The sequence below is a fragment of the Pseudorasbora parva genome, chromosome 23 (genome assembly GCF_024679245.1).
Source record: "Pseudorasbora parva isolate DD20220531a chromosome 23, ASM2467924v1, whole genome shotgun sequence".
NCBI lineage: Eukaryota > Metazoa > Chordata > Actinopteri > Cypriniformes > Gobionidae > Pseudorasbora > Pseudorasbora parva.
The window spans coordinates 34,304,768-34,320,963 of NC_090194.1; the positions used below are offsets into that span (position 1 = coordinate 34,304,768).

The following is a 16,196-nucleotide window of genomic DNA, read 5'->3' on the forward strand; positions in this document are numbered from 1 at the left end:
CATCTCCAAAACTGCAGCTCTTGTGGGCTGTTCCCGGTCTGCAGTGGTCAGTATCTATCAAAAGTGAACCAAGGAAGGAACAGTGGAGAACCGGCCAAGGCTCATTGATGCACAAGGAGAGTGAAGGCTGAGACATGTGGTCTGATCAAACAGACGAGCTACTGTACTGTAGTTGAAATTGCTCAGGAAGTTAATGCTGGTTCTGATAGAAAGGTGTCAGAATACACAGAGCATCTCAGTTTGTTGCGTATGGGGCTGCATAGCCGCAGACCAGTCAGTGTGCCCATGCTGAACCGTGACCCCTGTCCACCACAGAAAGCGTCAACAGTGGCACGTGAGCATCAGAACTGGACCACGGGGCAATGGAAGAAGGTGGCCTGGTCTGATGAATCACATTTTCTTTTACATCACGTGGATGGCCGGGTGTGTGTGTGTCGTTTACCTGGGGAACACATGGCACCAGGATGCACTATGGGAAGAAGGCGAGCCGGCGGAGGCAGTGTGATGCTTTGGGCAATGTTCTGCTGGGAAACCTTGGGTCCTCCATCCATGTGGATGTTACTTTGACACGCTCCACCTACCTAAGCATTGTTGCAGACCATCTACATCCTTTCATGGAAACGGTATTCCCTAGTAGCTGTGGCTCTTCCAGCAGGATAATGCTCCTGCCACAAAGCAAAAATGGTTCAGAAATGGTTTGAGGAGCACAACAACGAGTTTGAGGTGTTGACTTGGCCTCTAAATTCTCCAGATCTCAATCCAATTGAGCCTATGTGGGATGTGCTGAACAAAACAGATACCACAGCACACCTTCAGGAGTCCATGCCTCAACGGGTCAAGGCTGTTTTGGCAGCAAAAGGGGGACCAACACAATATTATGTGCTCATAATGTTATGCCTGATCGGTGTATATATATACATATACCATGTTATGGGCAAGCTCTTTTTTTTTAGGGTGCTGTCTTTACTCACCTAAATGTCTGTGATTGACATGTTGACAAATGATCAGCACAGGAGTTCAGTATTGGACAGTCATGTCTTGCATACTCAGCATATTTTGCTGGGAAAGACAAAGTGCTGTCTTTATGTGTTTACTAAACAAGAGTTATCTTGTCATGCGCTGATTCATTTCCAAACATCATCTGGAAAAAACATGGGAAACCAAAGAAACAATGACTTTCATTCGATACGCAGAAAGCACGTTGTATTCAGTAAAATTGAGGAACTAAAGCAGCGGAAGAATCCATGCCAATGTACTCAATACCTGTTTTAAAACAATGATGTCGTGTTGTACAGGTGAAAACAAAGCTATCTTGCAACAAGATATTTCGCAATTGAAGATTTGAAGTAAAAGTAAATATTACTTACTTAGACCTCAAATGTATATGATCAGTAATAAACATCTCCAGCATCCTTTCTTTGTGTTATGCTGCTAAAACCCAAACTGTTAGTGAGCTGCATAACTTTTGCTAATTATTATGGTCCATTTTATGGTTCACCCCACCCTTTCATGGCAATAATTAATAGAGAAAGCTTTCCATGACGAACAGCTGAAGAATCTTAAAGGGATAGTTCACCCAAAATTTCAAAATCTTTCATCATTGATGGGCACCACTGACCCATTTTTTCTGCATATGAAAGTCAATGGGGACCATTAACTGCTTGGTTTCCCATATTCTGCAAAATATCTTATTTTGTGTTCAGCAGAAGAAAGAAATGCATAAAGGTTTGGAACAACTTTAGGGTGAGTAAATGATGACAGCATTTTCTTTTTTGGGTGAATTATATTATATTGAGTTTATATCTTGCTATACAGTTTTGTTCTCTTAGAATTGCAAAGAAAAAAGTCAAAATGTGAGATATACACTTGCAGTTGTGACAAAAAATCAATTGCAAGATAAAAAGTTGCAATTACCTTTTTTTTGTTATATCCCTTTAAGAAACTACTTTTATTTTTGTTCTGCTTATTTGTGTTGCTTCTGGAAACAAGAAAAGAACATCATATTATATTATATTATATTATATTATATTATATTATATTATATTATATTATATTATATTATATTATATTATATTATATTATATTATTATTATATTTAATACATTTAATTCATTTAATACATTTAATATATTTATAGTTTTTATATCTAAAAAGTCAAAATGTGAGATATAAAGAAATGTACAATAAAAAGTCGCAATTACCTTTTTTATTCGAAGGAAACTTTCATAGTATTATACATTATCGTGACTGAAATAGTATAGGCTTACTTTAACTGTGATAAAAAAATAAATAAATAAAAATTCACAAAAATAGTGCGCGTCCCCTTTAAACAGTGATTCTTGCGCCGGGTGGAAATGGTCGCTCGCGCAGGCGACTGATGAATTTACTGTGAGGAACAAGAAAATATTAGCGAGCTGCTAATAGTGAAATACACTAACATTTCGTCTGAATACAGCAAAAACCGAAGACGACAGAACAATGACACATATTAAGGTAGCTAATGGAGCGGAATGATAAAATAAAAATAATATTTCAGTTACATAGGGTGTATTTTTGTTTATGTTTGATTTGACGCTAACAGCTAGAAGCTAGTTAGCAGATTGCTAATGATAATTGAACCGCTACTGTAACTTTACGAAAATAATAAATGACTGCATATTTGTACTATTTTATTGTTCACTTTAAGAAAGGCCTGTTATTGTGTGTTAAAACGGTCAATGCTGTGCTTTCTCAGTTTTTGACAGAGACAGTTTTGGGCAGCCAAATGATATTCATATGGGTAATTATTGACCCATCCTCTTAGATTAACTGTTGCATTATTATTAAAGCAAATAATAAATCTAAAAAGAACAAAGTAAACGTTATCCTGTTTGTTTAGATTAATAATTAACAGCCTTTGAGGAAACGCTGATATCGTTGAATCTTGGCCAGTTTCCATATTCTGTGTGTATTAGCTTATTCAGTATTTTGTTTTTGAATTTATAATTTATTGTTTATAATGTGTTGTAGTTTACAACGCGTTTGTCAAGTCTGTAAAGTCACGTTTGCACTTTTCACCTCACAGTAAATCAAAACAAGCTAAACATCTTAAAGAGTTATTGTTGTTAGTAACAAATGTTGAAAATATTCAGGTTGCTAGCTTTTAATTTGTTTCATTGTCTTAGATCATATCTTAGATATTTCTCCCCATTCGTTTTTAAGTTAAGCACTGAGAACGGCTTGTGTTTGTTTCTTATTTTGTCTCCAGTGTCTGTAACTGCCTAGTCAGATTTACAAAACTTGATGTGATTTTTAACTTGTGGTTCTGCTACAGTTTCTCTGCAGGGGTAAGTGAGGTGTACCATTGCCCGTCCTAGGATGGACAGTTATTTTAAGGCTGCTGTGTGTGACCTGGACAAGCTTTTGGATGACTTTGAACTCAATGCAGGTTTGAAATTTTTGCATTATAGTGTTACAAATATTCATTTTGCAATTGCACTCAGTTGGTGAGGCTACAGCAATACATTTGGGGTTAGTTAAATCATTTTAATTTGAATGACCAGTGTCTAATTTCATCTGATTTCAACCTGTATACACACTACATTTATGAAATTCTGTTGGATCATGCATGCCATTAAAACAATTAAAAATGCTATTAAAGAGCATTACATTAAATTTGATGATATCTGCAGAAACCCTGTAAAATAGATTTTATTTTGATAGTAAAATAAAATGGCAAATAAAACTTTCAATTTCAATTTGATAATAATAAGAAAAGAAATGTTTCTTGACAGCAAATCATCATATTAGAATGATTTCTGAAGGATCATGTGACACTAAAGACGGGAGTGAATGATACTGAAAATTCAGCTTTAATCACAGGAATAAATTAAATTTGACTATATAATAGAAACTTGGGTTACACTTTATTTTAGGGTTCAATTCTCACTATTAACTAATTGCTTATTAGCATGCATATTTTTAGGATATAAGTAATGTTTATTAGTACTTATAAAGCAGATATTAATACCAATATTCTGCATGACCATATTCAACATCCTTTTATCCACCCAATACATAAACTTAAATGCTACAAAATCTACTGTTAATAAGCAATAATTAGGAGTTTGAGGCAAAAGTCATAGTTAATGGTGAATATGTGTTCCCCATACTAAAGTTTTACCGAAATTAGTTAGTTTATTAAGTTGATTTTATTAAATGTATTATTTTGTATTATTTTGTTTTGTTAAATTATATTTCACGATATTATTGTTTTTGCTTTTTGATCAAATAAATACAGCCTTTATGAGCATAAGAGTCTTTAAAAACAGTTTTTGAGCAACAGTGTATATGCACAAATTGTATATGTTAAATATATTTTTATATATATATATGAGTGTGTGTGTGTGTGTGCGCTTTATAGTTAGTTTCTAAAGTTGTATAATATCATAAAACAAATATAAAACTATTTATCAGGTCTGCTCTTATAGTTATTAAATAATTTGGACTCAATTTCTTGAAAATCAAATCCATATGTTTAACCATGTTGTATTCCAAATTTGAAGTTGATATCACCACCCACTAGGGGGACGAACCAGCTTATGTGTTTAAAAGTACCGTTTCGCTTTGTTAAGGCAGTCTAATTTCAAAATGGTTTTCACAAGACAATTTTGAGTGTTTAACCATTCGATTAATACCTAATTAGTGATGATTACTAAAATATGTAATAGGGAAAAAAGGCAATAAAAAGTGTGCTGCTAGCAGTTAAAAGGCTGTCATTTTTATGATATCATTACATATCTTTTGGTTTTATATTACTGTTGATGTTTTGATGTTAACTATATTATAATTTAATGTTTCATTTTGTTTTCAGAGGAGCTTGATAACAAGCCCGCCACATTTGCTAGCCCTCCTTGTCCCGACTCTACGCTTGTCCCAGGTCACCATTTGGACATTCAGAGCTTCATACCAGAGGTGTCACAAACACTCCCAGATGTCAACGCCCTGCACTATGGACTTACATCACAAAGTATTACCCTAAACCAAAAAGATTCGTATTCAAATGAACGGCCACTCACAGGTGTGGACCTCCTGTCCTCTGTCGATAGCAGAGGTTTCAAAAGTTCGGCTCCTCCTTGTCCAGACCGGTCGCTGAAGCCTGTGTGTGACTTGGTGAACGATACGGGTTCTGCAAACCTCCAGCAAACCAGTAGTCAGGAGGACTTAAAAGAACTGGACGTTCCTGAGCAGCAAACCAATGAGGAGCTGCTGGTGGACTTCGAGAGTCCTGTAGTATCGTGTCCAGAATATTTTTCTAAATCCAACCATAGTGAATTACCAAAACATGAATCTGAGAATAACTCTAACTCCTTCAGTCTGCTGGATGTCATATTACCGGCCTTTAGTGACCCTCATGGATCAACTAGCATCACAACTTTGGAGTGCAAACAGACTGAAAGTTCTTGTCCTGAAGAATCAAGCTTCAGTGATCAGAACATTTCTCAATGCAATCTAATGAATGAGGAAGATGTTAGCGATTCAAATCCTCAAGCTCCAGGTGAAGATATTTCAGTAACAAAAGATGAGCATGCTGTATCGCTCCAACCTGATTCAAAAGATGCACAGCTGTCTGAAGATCCTGGTGTCAAAAATGCAGAGGATATAGCTGGAAGTCCCTCCTCGGAGAAGGAATCTTCTCTGTCATGTTTGCCGATGGCTGTATCTATGTGTGGATCCCTCGTGGCATCTTTAGACCCTCAAAAGGTAGCAGTGATAGAAACCAAAGATGAGGCTGAACTGGAAATAAATTCAGCAATTCAAGAGGCTGAAGAGTTAATTCTTCCGTTAGAAGAGCCTGTAGCTCCATTCTCCTCTAGTAGGCCTGATTCCTCACCTGAAGATGAACCTGAACTAGTCCAGATTATGTCGAACCCAGAAAGGGCGTCTGCTGTCTCGGGACATTACCCTGAAAGAAACTTTAAGCGCACCTTTTCACCTACAGATAAATTAACCGGGAGAGATTTGTGTGAAAGCAACCCATCTCCGCCCTATTCAGAGAGCCCAAATTATTCCTTTGAGTTCGGCATCTCCAACGATTACCTTCCCGAAAGCGACCAGAGCGCGATGATGGTCACCGACGAGGAGCTAGATGCCTTTCTAATGGGTCAGGGTGTGAAAATCAACTCTGATGCAGATGCAGAAAAATTCACAGATGATGGTTTTTCTGAATTTAACGGAAATGCAGATGGATTTTTAGATGAGGAATTGCAGAGCTGTAAAGTAGACACATTTGCCTCTCCTGAGAGCGATGGCTCACTTCAATATCTGGAGGAGAGCGAGGGTTCAAACGTTTCTTCTTCCTCTCAGGACAGCAGCCCGCTGAGAACAGACTCCATGCAAACAATTAGTCACGAAAACATAACCAGTCCTGTTGAGATTCAGTCAGTTTGCTCCCGCAACCAAGAGTCAAATTACGGAGGGGCAAGACCAAAGCAGTTGTCCAGCCAAACTGTACGCCCTCCTTTAGAAAGACACAGAAGCAGCCATCCTGAGACCGATGTGGCGGGTCCTTCTGCGGAGAATGGCTCGCAAGTTTCGCCCAACCAAGATGAAAATGACTGCGAACCTCCCTCTTATCAGCAATATGATGCCAGTTACGGCCACGAGGAGCTCTCAGAGCCGCCACCATACCCAGGCGAGATGCTGGAGGACAGGGAATCATCTGTCGATCCGGCAGGTCACGAGGCCGAGGGTTTGGGATCAAAGCAACCACCTTGGGTCCCCGACTCTGAGGCCCCTAACTGCATGAATTGTGAACAAAAATTTACTTTTACTAAGAGGAGACACCATTGCAGAGCATGTGGAAAGGTAAGTTTGTTATCTTTCAGTATGTCAAAGCAAAATACATGTATACACACAACCATTGAAAAGTTTGGGGTCCGTAAGATTATAGAAATTACTAATTTTATTTAGCAAGGATACATTGATTGTATCCTTGCTAAATAAAATTGATATTGTTTAAAGTGACATTAAGGACATTTATAATGTTACAAAAGATTTTTATTTCAAATAAATGCTGCTTTTTTATTCATCAAAGAATCCTATAAAAAAAGTATCATGGATTCTGCAAAAATATAAAACAGCGCAACTGTTTTCAACATTGATAATTAATGAGAATATGATTTCTGAAGGATCATGTGACACTGAAGACTGGAGTAATAATGCTGAAAATTCAGCTTTGATCACAGGAATAAAATAAATTTTAGAAAACAGTTCTTTTAAATTATAATAATATTTCCCAATATTACTGTTTTTGATCAAATAAATTGAGCCTTGGTGAGAATAAGAGACTTTCAAAAACATTACAAAATCTTACTGACCCCATACATTTAAAATTGTCATTGTCCCATAGAAGCCATTTCGTTGTCTCCAGTTTTACTCTGCGCTTTCTTCTCAAATAACAAAATAGTTTAAACTCAAATTAATATTTCATATTCATTTATTATTTATGGCGTGAGTATCCACATAATAAGCAAGATATGTTCAGTCATACGGTCATTATTACAAACGAATCCCCTTTCATTCTGTCATAGTTTATTTTTCATAAATGAACTTACTTAGAGTCTTAGTAATGTTTTTGCTTCAGTTCTGAAAGTGACTTTGTAACTTATGTAGTTGTTGAGTGTGTTCTGACTGTTAGAGGTGAAAGGCAAATAACCGCAGTGTGAATCAATGAATTAACATGCAGTCAGCTGCCTTGATTTTGAGCAAAGGTCTGTGACACTATCCTGCCGTTGTGTTCTTGTCTATTTATAACCGCAGGAAAGCCTTAAACCTGTAGTCCTCTGCCGTAGACAGCAAAAGTATTCATTTTATATATTGGTGTGAGGTATCTTTTGTTTTCATTACGTCAGTGTAGGGTTTATTCTCCTCTGGAGGTGCTAAATATAGAGGCAGATTTGCCGGGTCGGCAGGATGTATTTTTAGCACTGATATAGTTTCCCGCTTGAATTGCTGCACTGAGTTTCTGTTTTCAAGGCATAATGGGGCAATAAATAAAATGGGCTAAAGGACACCAGAGAGTTTTCTCCAGCTTTATGCTTGATGAAGTACTGCGTTTACCCAGTGTTTTGAGTGAATAATGTTGTCTGCTTTGCAGGTGTACTGTGCAGGCTGCTGCAACCGTAAATGCAGACTGAAATATCTGGACAAAGAAGCCAGAGTTTGTGTCATCTGCCATGTTACCATACAGAGAGGTGAGTGCTTAACCACTTTAATATGTTGCCAGTCCGTCATAATAAAATATTCTGCTATATTCTTAATTTAAGTGGATGCACTGCACTCTTCCTTTAAAACATCCATCATAATAACACCCAAACATTCAATGTTAGACGAACCTTAGCAGTAGTTTATGTCAGTGTAGAAATGAGGCACATAAACCATTGTTTAGTTATAAAATGTACGCTTTTTTGGAAAAACTACAGTGAAATAATGAGTAGGTTTTTTTTTTTGAGTAGGTTCAGATCGAGAATGATAACTGTTACCATAAAGTTTTATAAAACGTTCAGACTCTAAGAGAACAGTGGAGTCTACGCCACGACTGTAACAACAACACAGAGAAATGAAATCTTTAAAACCATTTTCGTAGTGTTTTTTTCCCAGCTGAGAAATGAGAAAAACATTGCCAAATAATTCATATTCTTCACGCTTTAAAGTTCACTCTGCGATTGTTCAAAATACATAACTGAAGCGTGCTCTATTAGTGTGGGCAGTTGTAGATATCATTATAGTTAGGGTTTTTTAAATTCTACACACATTTCATTTGTTATGAAACAAGCAAAACAAACTGCAGTTGGTTGCTTTACATGTTGGTCAGATGTTGTGGAAGGTTAAAACATTTTTTTCTGATTGTCAAAAGGCAGAAAACTGGAAGTTTGCGTGCAAACAATAAAAAACTTAACTTAAATGATAAGTTTGCAGATTTTTAACCAGCTTTGCATTGCAATGTCAAACTCTTCTTCTCCATGTTATCTGCACCCAGATATAGGCCTATCTGTGTATTTGTCAACAAAAATCACAAATGGGTGTTGAAGTTTTTGGCAAAAAGGAATGGCCTGTTTTTCTCTCTGTTTGTCTGAGTTTTATTTTTACTTCAGACACAGCCAATTTTGTCAGCGAAGAGTTCCCCATTTAATTTCATGCTTCTTACTGAACTAATTTTTTTAAATGTCTTTAATTCAATGAAAATTTACATTGATTTTCTTATTTGTAATTTAATGCTATCATAAAATAAGGTTGGGTTGTTTATTTAGAATGTTTTTAAATATTTTCATTTTTTTAGTTTAAGTTTTAGCAATTTCGTCTTTTTTTTTAGCTTTAATTTATATTTCAGTTTGTCATTTCAATATTACACAACACTTACACAACTTATTTATTTCAATAAATATTTCATTATTTATTCATTTCAAAGATTCTGTCATTAATTCCTTACCCTCATGTCAAAGCTTTTTGACCCCTCCCTCCTGTAACTACAGCGATTCAACCTTAATTTTATGAAGCGACGAGAATAATTTTTGTGTGCTAACTCGGGATGTCCCGATCAGGGTTTTTTTCCCTCGACTCCGAGTCATTTGATTTTGAGTATCTGCCGCAGGAAGTACAATGGCGATATCAAAAGCCCGCCCATACTCTCGCAGATGCAGAACAATTAATTATGTTGGTGTAAAATAAACAGTTATGGTAATGTAGAAATTAAAGCTAAAGCTCCAATCTGCTCCCAAAAATCCAGAAAAATGTCCGTTAGTACCTCAGTGACAACTTCACTCATAGAAAACATTGATCTCAGCTGTCAATCATGACATCACACACCCGCTTTTATAGCATTAAATAACCAACTAAAACTTAACTAATTAAAAAAATGAACACTTGAAATGAAATCATTGTGATGATAACTGCCTACAATGACAAACTAACTTTGGGGAAAAAATATTTGATGTGTAATTTGATTGTTTAGTTTGCCTCGCGTCCATTAGAAAACACGGAGGTGCGGCTATACTGGGACTGGCCACCAGAGGGCGATGGAGACGCAGAGACTTCAGTTTCTGAGAGGGGTGCTGCAGGCTTGATTTAAACCAATAGCTTACAACAAAAAGTGACGCCATGCCGCACACATTGCTGTTTCTGTGTGGAGTTAAAAGGGTCTAACTCTGTGCCACCGCATAAATATTGATGTGTTAAAAAAGGAAAGAGAATATACATATATATCCGAGTCCTGATCGGGAGGTAACGTCCGATTCCAATTGAGTCTGAAATCACGTGATCAGGCCCGATTTCTGATCACGTGATCAGATCGGGACATCCCTAGTGCCAACAAAAATAAATGTATTCATCAATTTCTTCTCGTCTGTCATTCTCCTATGCTGTTCACATAGTAAAGACAGTGCAGCGCTTCCGAGTTCTACGTCAGAATGCTGACTTACCATTGGCCGGCGCTGTTCACGTGAACACCATGACGCATGCATGTGATGCTGATGCAAGAGCTAGCCAAAGGTGAGCTGCCATTCTGCCATAGAACTCGGAAGTGCTGCACTGTATTTACTACATCAACAGTGTAGGAGACTGACATAGACAAGAAGAGAATAAAAGTCATTATTTTGGGGGGTTTTTGCAAACATTATGCATTTTCATCACTCCATAACATTAAGGTTAAACTATTTTAACAATGTACTTTTCTGGTCCTTGAAAGGGGGCATTGTGTTGCTTTCTATGGAGGAGTCAGAAACCTCTCGGATTTCATCAAAAAAAAAATTCTTACGGCTTTGGAACGACGAGGGGAGGAATTAATGACTATGTTTTTCGTCTAATATTTATATATTATTTACTTAATATTTTTAGTTAGTTTTAGGTGACGATAACAACACTGGCTCATGGAGCACTTGCGTCCCTTTTAATGTGTGGCAAACTTTTTTGTGGATGAAACATCTGAAGCTCTTTTATTTTTCAAGGACTGATGTAATGGAGAAGATCAAGGCTTTATATTTTTTTCCATCCTGGATGGTCTATAAAAAGATGCTGGCACACGGTGTGTGGCCGAGCGTGCGGTCCATTTGCACATTAAAAAGGACATTCATCACAGAGCGTCAGTCGCCAGCCAGCTCTCGCAGGGTTTGGTGCAGGGCTGGGTGGAGCCAGGGCACTGGTGCATGTCCTTGAGTGTGTGTGTGTGTGTGTGTGTGTGTATGTGTGTACAGGACCCACCTGGTGCAGTATACGTGACACTCTCTCTCATTCACTCTCGGGTTTGAGGAATCGAGTTAGACACACACATACAAACGCACACACACATCTTCAGCACAGCACACATTTCAGGAAAGGAGGGTTTGTCACCACTCTCAGCCCAGGGCAGCCATTTAATACGACCTTGTGCGTGTGTGTGACGGACTGAGCTTGCACTCGGAGCCAGTGATATTCGCAGGGCTGGAACCTGGTCCAGGACAGACGAGAACTCAGTGTGAGGTTGCGGAAGTGAGCTGCGCCCCATCCGGGATGAGAGAGGCTCAAGGATGCGCCCTCTATCTCAGTCACTCGCGGACTCTCTCTCGCTTATCGGCAAGATGGACACTTCCTCCTCCGCTCGGTGCACACTAACGCCGTCCTGGGAGACTAACATGCAACCCGTGATTAACCTGGAAGAAAATTTGGGTTGGAGTTAAATTGGGATGAGGTAAGACTAGGATATCACTGAACTGAATCACAATCTGCAATTAATCATTCAGTGGCTTTATTTTATTAACTCTTTCAAGTTTTTAACTTTTTTGCAGCATCTTTAGTTGTTCCAGTGTGAATTTCCAAATACTCAAGGACGTTCCGTCCTGCTGTTTCTTGGCTTCACAGTTCCCATCTGTCTTGTTGTCGTAGCCGTTTTTGCCGTGAGCCAGCATATTTTGGCTTCTAGCTGACATGTTTTGCGGGTGTCACAGGCAGTGCCAGTGTAATCAGGTCGATGAGCATCTATGAGCCTTAATCAACATAATGCACTGACTCATGGCTGGAGAGACTGGACGTCCTGTTTCTTGAGTTTGGTTTGGTGGCTCGTTGCCCATCACTTTAATAACAACGTGCTGTGATTGACGCTCAGTGCTCTCAGTGGCCGTGGTTTTGTAAACATTTGTTGTTTTTGATTTATTAGAATGTGACTCAGCTGAATAAGGTTTGTACTTTGATCATAACTTGGTTTACCAGGCCAATTTTTAGCTAGTGTAAAATAACATTTTAAATTATTTTAAACCTAAGTGTACAATATATATCTATAATATTACCGTTCAAAAGTTTGAAAATTTGTATAATGTTTTTAAAAGAAGTCTCTTATGTTCACCAAGGAATATAGATTTTTTTTAACCATAATTTCACCAGTCTTCAGTGTCACATGATCCTTCAGACATCATTCTAATATGCTGATTTGTAACATTTCTTATTATTATCAGTGTTGAAAAAGGTTGTGCTCATATTTTTGTGAAAATTATAGTGTTTTTTTCAGGATTCTTTGATGAATAGAAAGTTCGAACGAACAGCGTTTATTTGAAATAGAAATCTTTTGTAACTTTTGATATATTGATCAACTTATTGAATCCTTGTTAAATAAAATTAATTTCTTAAACAAAAAAAACACACTTTCCCTAAACTTTTGAACGGTATTGTATATTTGATATATGAACTGGTCTTTCACTGCATTTAAAGGGGCGGTTTACCCCAAAATGTAAAGTCTGTCATCATTTACTCGTGTTGATTCAAAGCCATATGTTAATGCTGTTATTTTTTCCATAAAATGAAAATATATAAACCAAGGGTTGTCACTTGTCAAGCTCCATAATTGTAGTTCATACTTGACAGTGTGCTATAGTCATATATAAGTCATACAGCGGAACTGACCAAAACATATTCACTCGGCTGCTGGGGAGAGCAAGATTTTTAGTAAATATTGACTGTTCCTCACACATGAGCCGCTTTTTTCACCATTTTGCCAAACCATTCCCGTTCCAATTTTATGCCAATCCAGCCCAGCCAGTATGGATATGGTTTCATTTTCCAATGCACAGCTAATAACAGAGCTCTTTTGAATGTGCGGTAGTACAAATGTGTCAGTCGTTGCTCTGGTAATGCTAGAGTTTACAGATGGTCTGAGATGTAAATAGCGACCACATTATGGGGGATGATTAGATATTTTTTTCATTTTATTATTAGCTTGTTTACTTTGCTCAAATAGCATCCTCGGCCAGCTACAAAGAAACTGGTGGCCTGGCAACAGACAAGTGACCAATCCTAGGTGGCAAAGTCTCTACACTCATTCTATCAGCGCGGTTTAATTCTGTGACGAGAAAAGTTTGTGATCATGCTGTGCCGAACCAAGCTCAAGTGGAAATATAACTGGAAACTGTTCGGCTCGATGGTGGAAAAGCGGCTATCATTGATAGTAGTCCACTTATGACTACTTTTTAAAGTTTTTATGATAAATGTATCTTTTTGTGTTCAACAGAAGAAATAAAAATAAATTATGGCATAATTATCATGTTCAAAAATGAACTATTACTTTGACTTCTTTTTGATGAAGTACAGCAACTTCCAAAAGATGTGTCTAACTTTTATTCAAATATTACTAAAAGTGTGTAACTGACTTTTGGAGTCAGTTGTTTTAATCAAATAATTTATGAACACATGCAAAAATGAGAGAACCAACAAAATAATAATAACTGATTTTGTAGTCAATGTATGCTTTTTTCCTTTGTGCTTATTGCTTTTCTATGTATTTTTTTACATAGTAAAATAAAACCTGTAGCTTGCGTTTTTTTTGTCAAATTTTGTCAGATAAAAATATTTCCTGGGTCTTTAAAACCAAATATCCCCTCTAGGCATCATTTTTGTCCACTACTGTATATTCGTCACAGGTTGTGAGATAATAATAAACACACAACAAAGAAGATGAAGAATAACAACAGTCTTTTAATAATCCACACAGTAAATTCAAGCAGTGGTATCAGGCCAACACAATGCAAATATAGATGAGACCAGACAATGAAACGCAAAGAGAGCTGAACTTAAATATAGATAACGAGACATAGCCTGACAAGCCAGACCCACATCAAGATGTTTGGTCTGGAAACTCACCATTGACAGCTCAATCCGAGGGGCGGGATAAACGGTTATCTTTCAAACTCCCTCTGCACGCGATAGGATAGCGCTACAACCAACCAGAGCAACGAAGGAGAAACAGAGCTTGTTGATAGATTAAATATTTGCCGTATCCGGTCAGCAAAACTCCGGCCCCGCCCACCGACTCTATACACCATGTGATTGGCCCGGCAAGAGTTAGGCGAAGACAGCTCAGAAGGGTATTGAGAGTTGCTAGATGACACTCGCGGGCAGATTAAATTTGCTGCCGCTAGGGTGCGTCTAGATTTCTAGGCTAAATGACACACACATCTGAACACAATAACAAAATCAGTGAAACTACTAGGACAACAAATTAACTTAAGGCGGGAACGGTCAAAACACAATATCTGAGTAAAACAGAATATTACTTTATAAATAAATAATTTAACATATTAAGCAAGACTATGATATTATTGGTTAATGTAATGTTACATAATTTGAAAAGTCAGGTTGAGCAAGTTATTACATTATGCAAAATAAAAACGTTTTTTATAATATAATGAGCACTGATGAATCATTCACAAAGCCAGGAATATTTATTAAGACCATAAATTGCATACATTTTCGCCTTATATTGTCAAAATTTATGCATAGCCTTTAATGAGACCTTCCTCATTCATTAAAGCAAAATTATTCCACTGTTGGTTGCACTTTATTTTACAGTATGTGTATTTAGTGTACTTACCTAAAAAAGTACTGGGTAATAAAAGGTAATCACATGGGTTAAGGTTACGTTTAGGGGTAGGTTCAGGGTTAGTACCTAGTTATTGCAATTACTATAATAAGTACATGTACAAGCAGAACAGGACGGTAAAATAAAGTGCTGCCCCACTCTTCCTTTATTTCACTCATTCTCTCTCCCAGCATGACCTGTCATTCACTACACTAAAAAAGACAACCTGATTTAGGAATGACTGATTTTGTTTGTCTGTGTGCAGCTCAAGCCCATGAGAGAATGATGAGCCCCACTGGGCCCAGTCCCAATCCCAACATCCCATCAGAGTACTGCTCCACCATACCACCCATGCAGCAGGCCCGTGCTGCCGGCACCCTCAACTCTCCCCCACCCACCGTCATGGTCCCCGTGTCTGTCCTCAAACACCCCGGTAATGACGGTACGCACTGCACTCTGAGCCAGAATGCTGAGTTATATCTCTAGTGGCTATAAAACACAGTGACTTCCACTTACTATAATTAGTTTATGAATGAAAGCGTGACTGCGTCCTAAATTGCATGCACTCCATATCATATAGAGTGCAAGACTAGATTAGCTTCTCTAGTGAAGTACAATTTAAAACAAAAACAAATTAATGCATTTATTCAGCAAAGAAACATCAAACTGACCAAAAGTGACATTAAATACATTTAATAAATATTACAATATATTTAAAATGTTTTTTGGAACGTTCTATTCAGAACCATGAAAAACATTTGTCTCTGTTTCCACAAACATATTGCATATATTGCACAAATCATATTTCATTTCATTTTTTGAGCAGCATATTATAATGATTTCTGAAGGATCATGTGACACTGAAGACTGGAGTAATGATGCTGAAAATTCAGCTTTGATCACAATTTTACTATATATTCAAATAGAAAGTTCTATATATTCATTTGAAATTGTAGTAATATTCAACAATATTACTGTTTTCACTTTAATTGTGATCAAATAAATTCATCCTTGGTGAGCAGAAGAGACTTCTGTCAAAAGACTTTTGAATTGTATATGTAGTGTAATCGTAGAACATTTTCCTTTTCATCCCACCTGAGTTCAAGCATACTTTTAGTTTATATCATTTTTCAAGCCTGATCCTAATAACGCTGTCATTTGTGTTTCTGTATTTGTTCCTGTAGGTTTTCCACGTGAGCAGAAGCACGTGTGGTTTGCTGATGGTATCCTGCCAAATGGTGAGGTAGCCGACACCACCAAACTCTCCGTACAGACCCGAAAATCCTCTCAGGAGTCGAGCCCAGTAACGCCAGACCCACCGGGGGTGAGACGGCGAAAT

At 37.4% G+C, this 16,196-nt stretch overlaps 1 protein-coding gene across 4 annotated transcripts in view; it reads left to right on the plus strand.

Annotated features, from left to right (window-relative positions):
- The first annotated feature begins 2,349 nt into the window (after window positions 1-2,349).
- The window catches only part of zfyve16 (zinc finger, FYVE domain containing 16), a 34,113-nt gene continuing 20,266 nt past the window's right edge, over window positions 2,350-16,196 (plus strand). For 2 of the 4 annotated variants that reach the window (XM_067433896.1, XM_067433899.1), the window contains exons 1-6: window positions 2,350-2,493; window positions 3,314-3,427; window positions 4,853-6,846; window positions 8,138-8,234; window positions 15,123-15,299; window positions 16,042-16,181. In XM_067433896.1, the coding sequence (XP_067289997.1) occupies window positions 3,358-3,427; window positions 4,853-6,846; window positions 8,138-8,234; window positions 15,123-15,299; window positions 16,042-16,181 (2,478 nt within the window). In that variant the 5' untranslated portion in view covers window positions 2,350-2,493; window positions 3,314-3,357. The remainder of the gene's footprint in view (window positions 2,494-3,313; window positions 3,428-4,852; window positions 6,847-8,137; window positions 8,235-15,122; window positions 15,300-16,041; window positions 16,182-16,196) is intronic. The other 2 variants (XM_067433897.1, XM_067433898.1) reach the window with 2 other exon arrangements.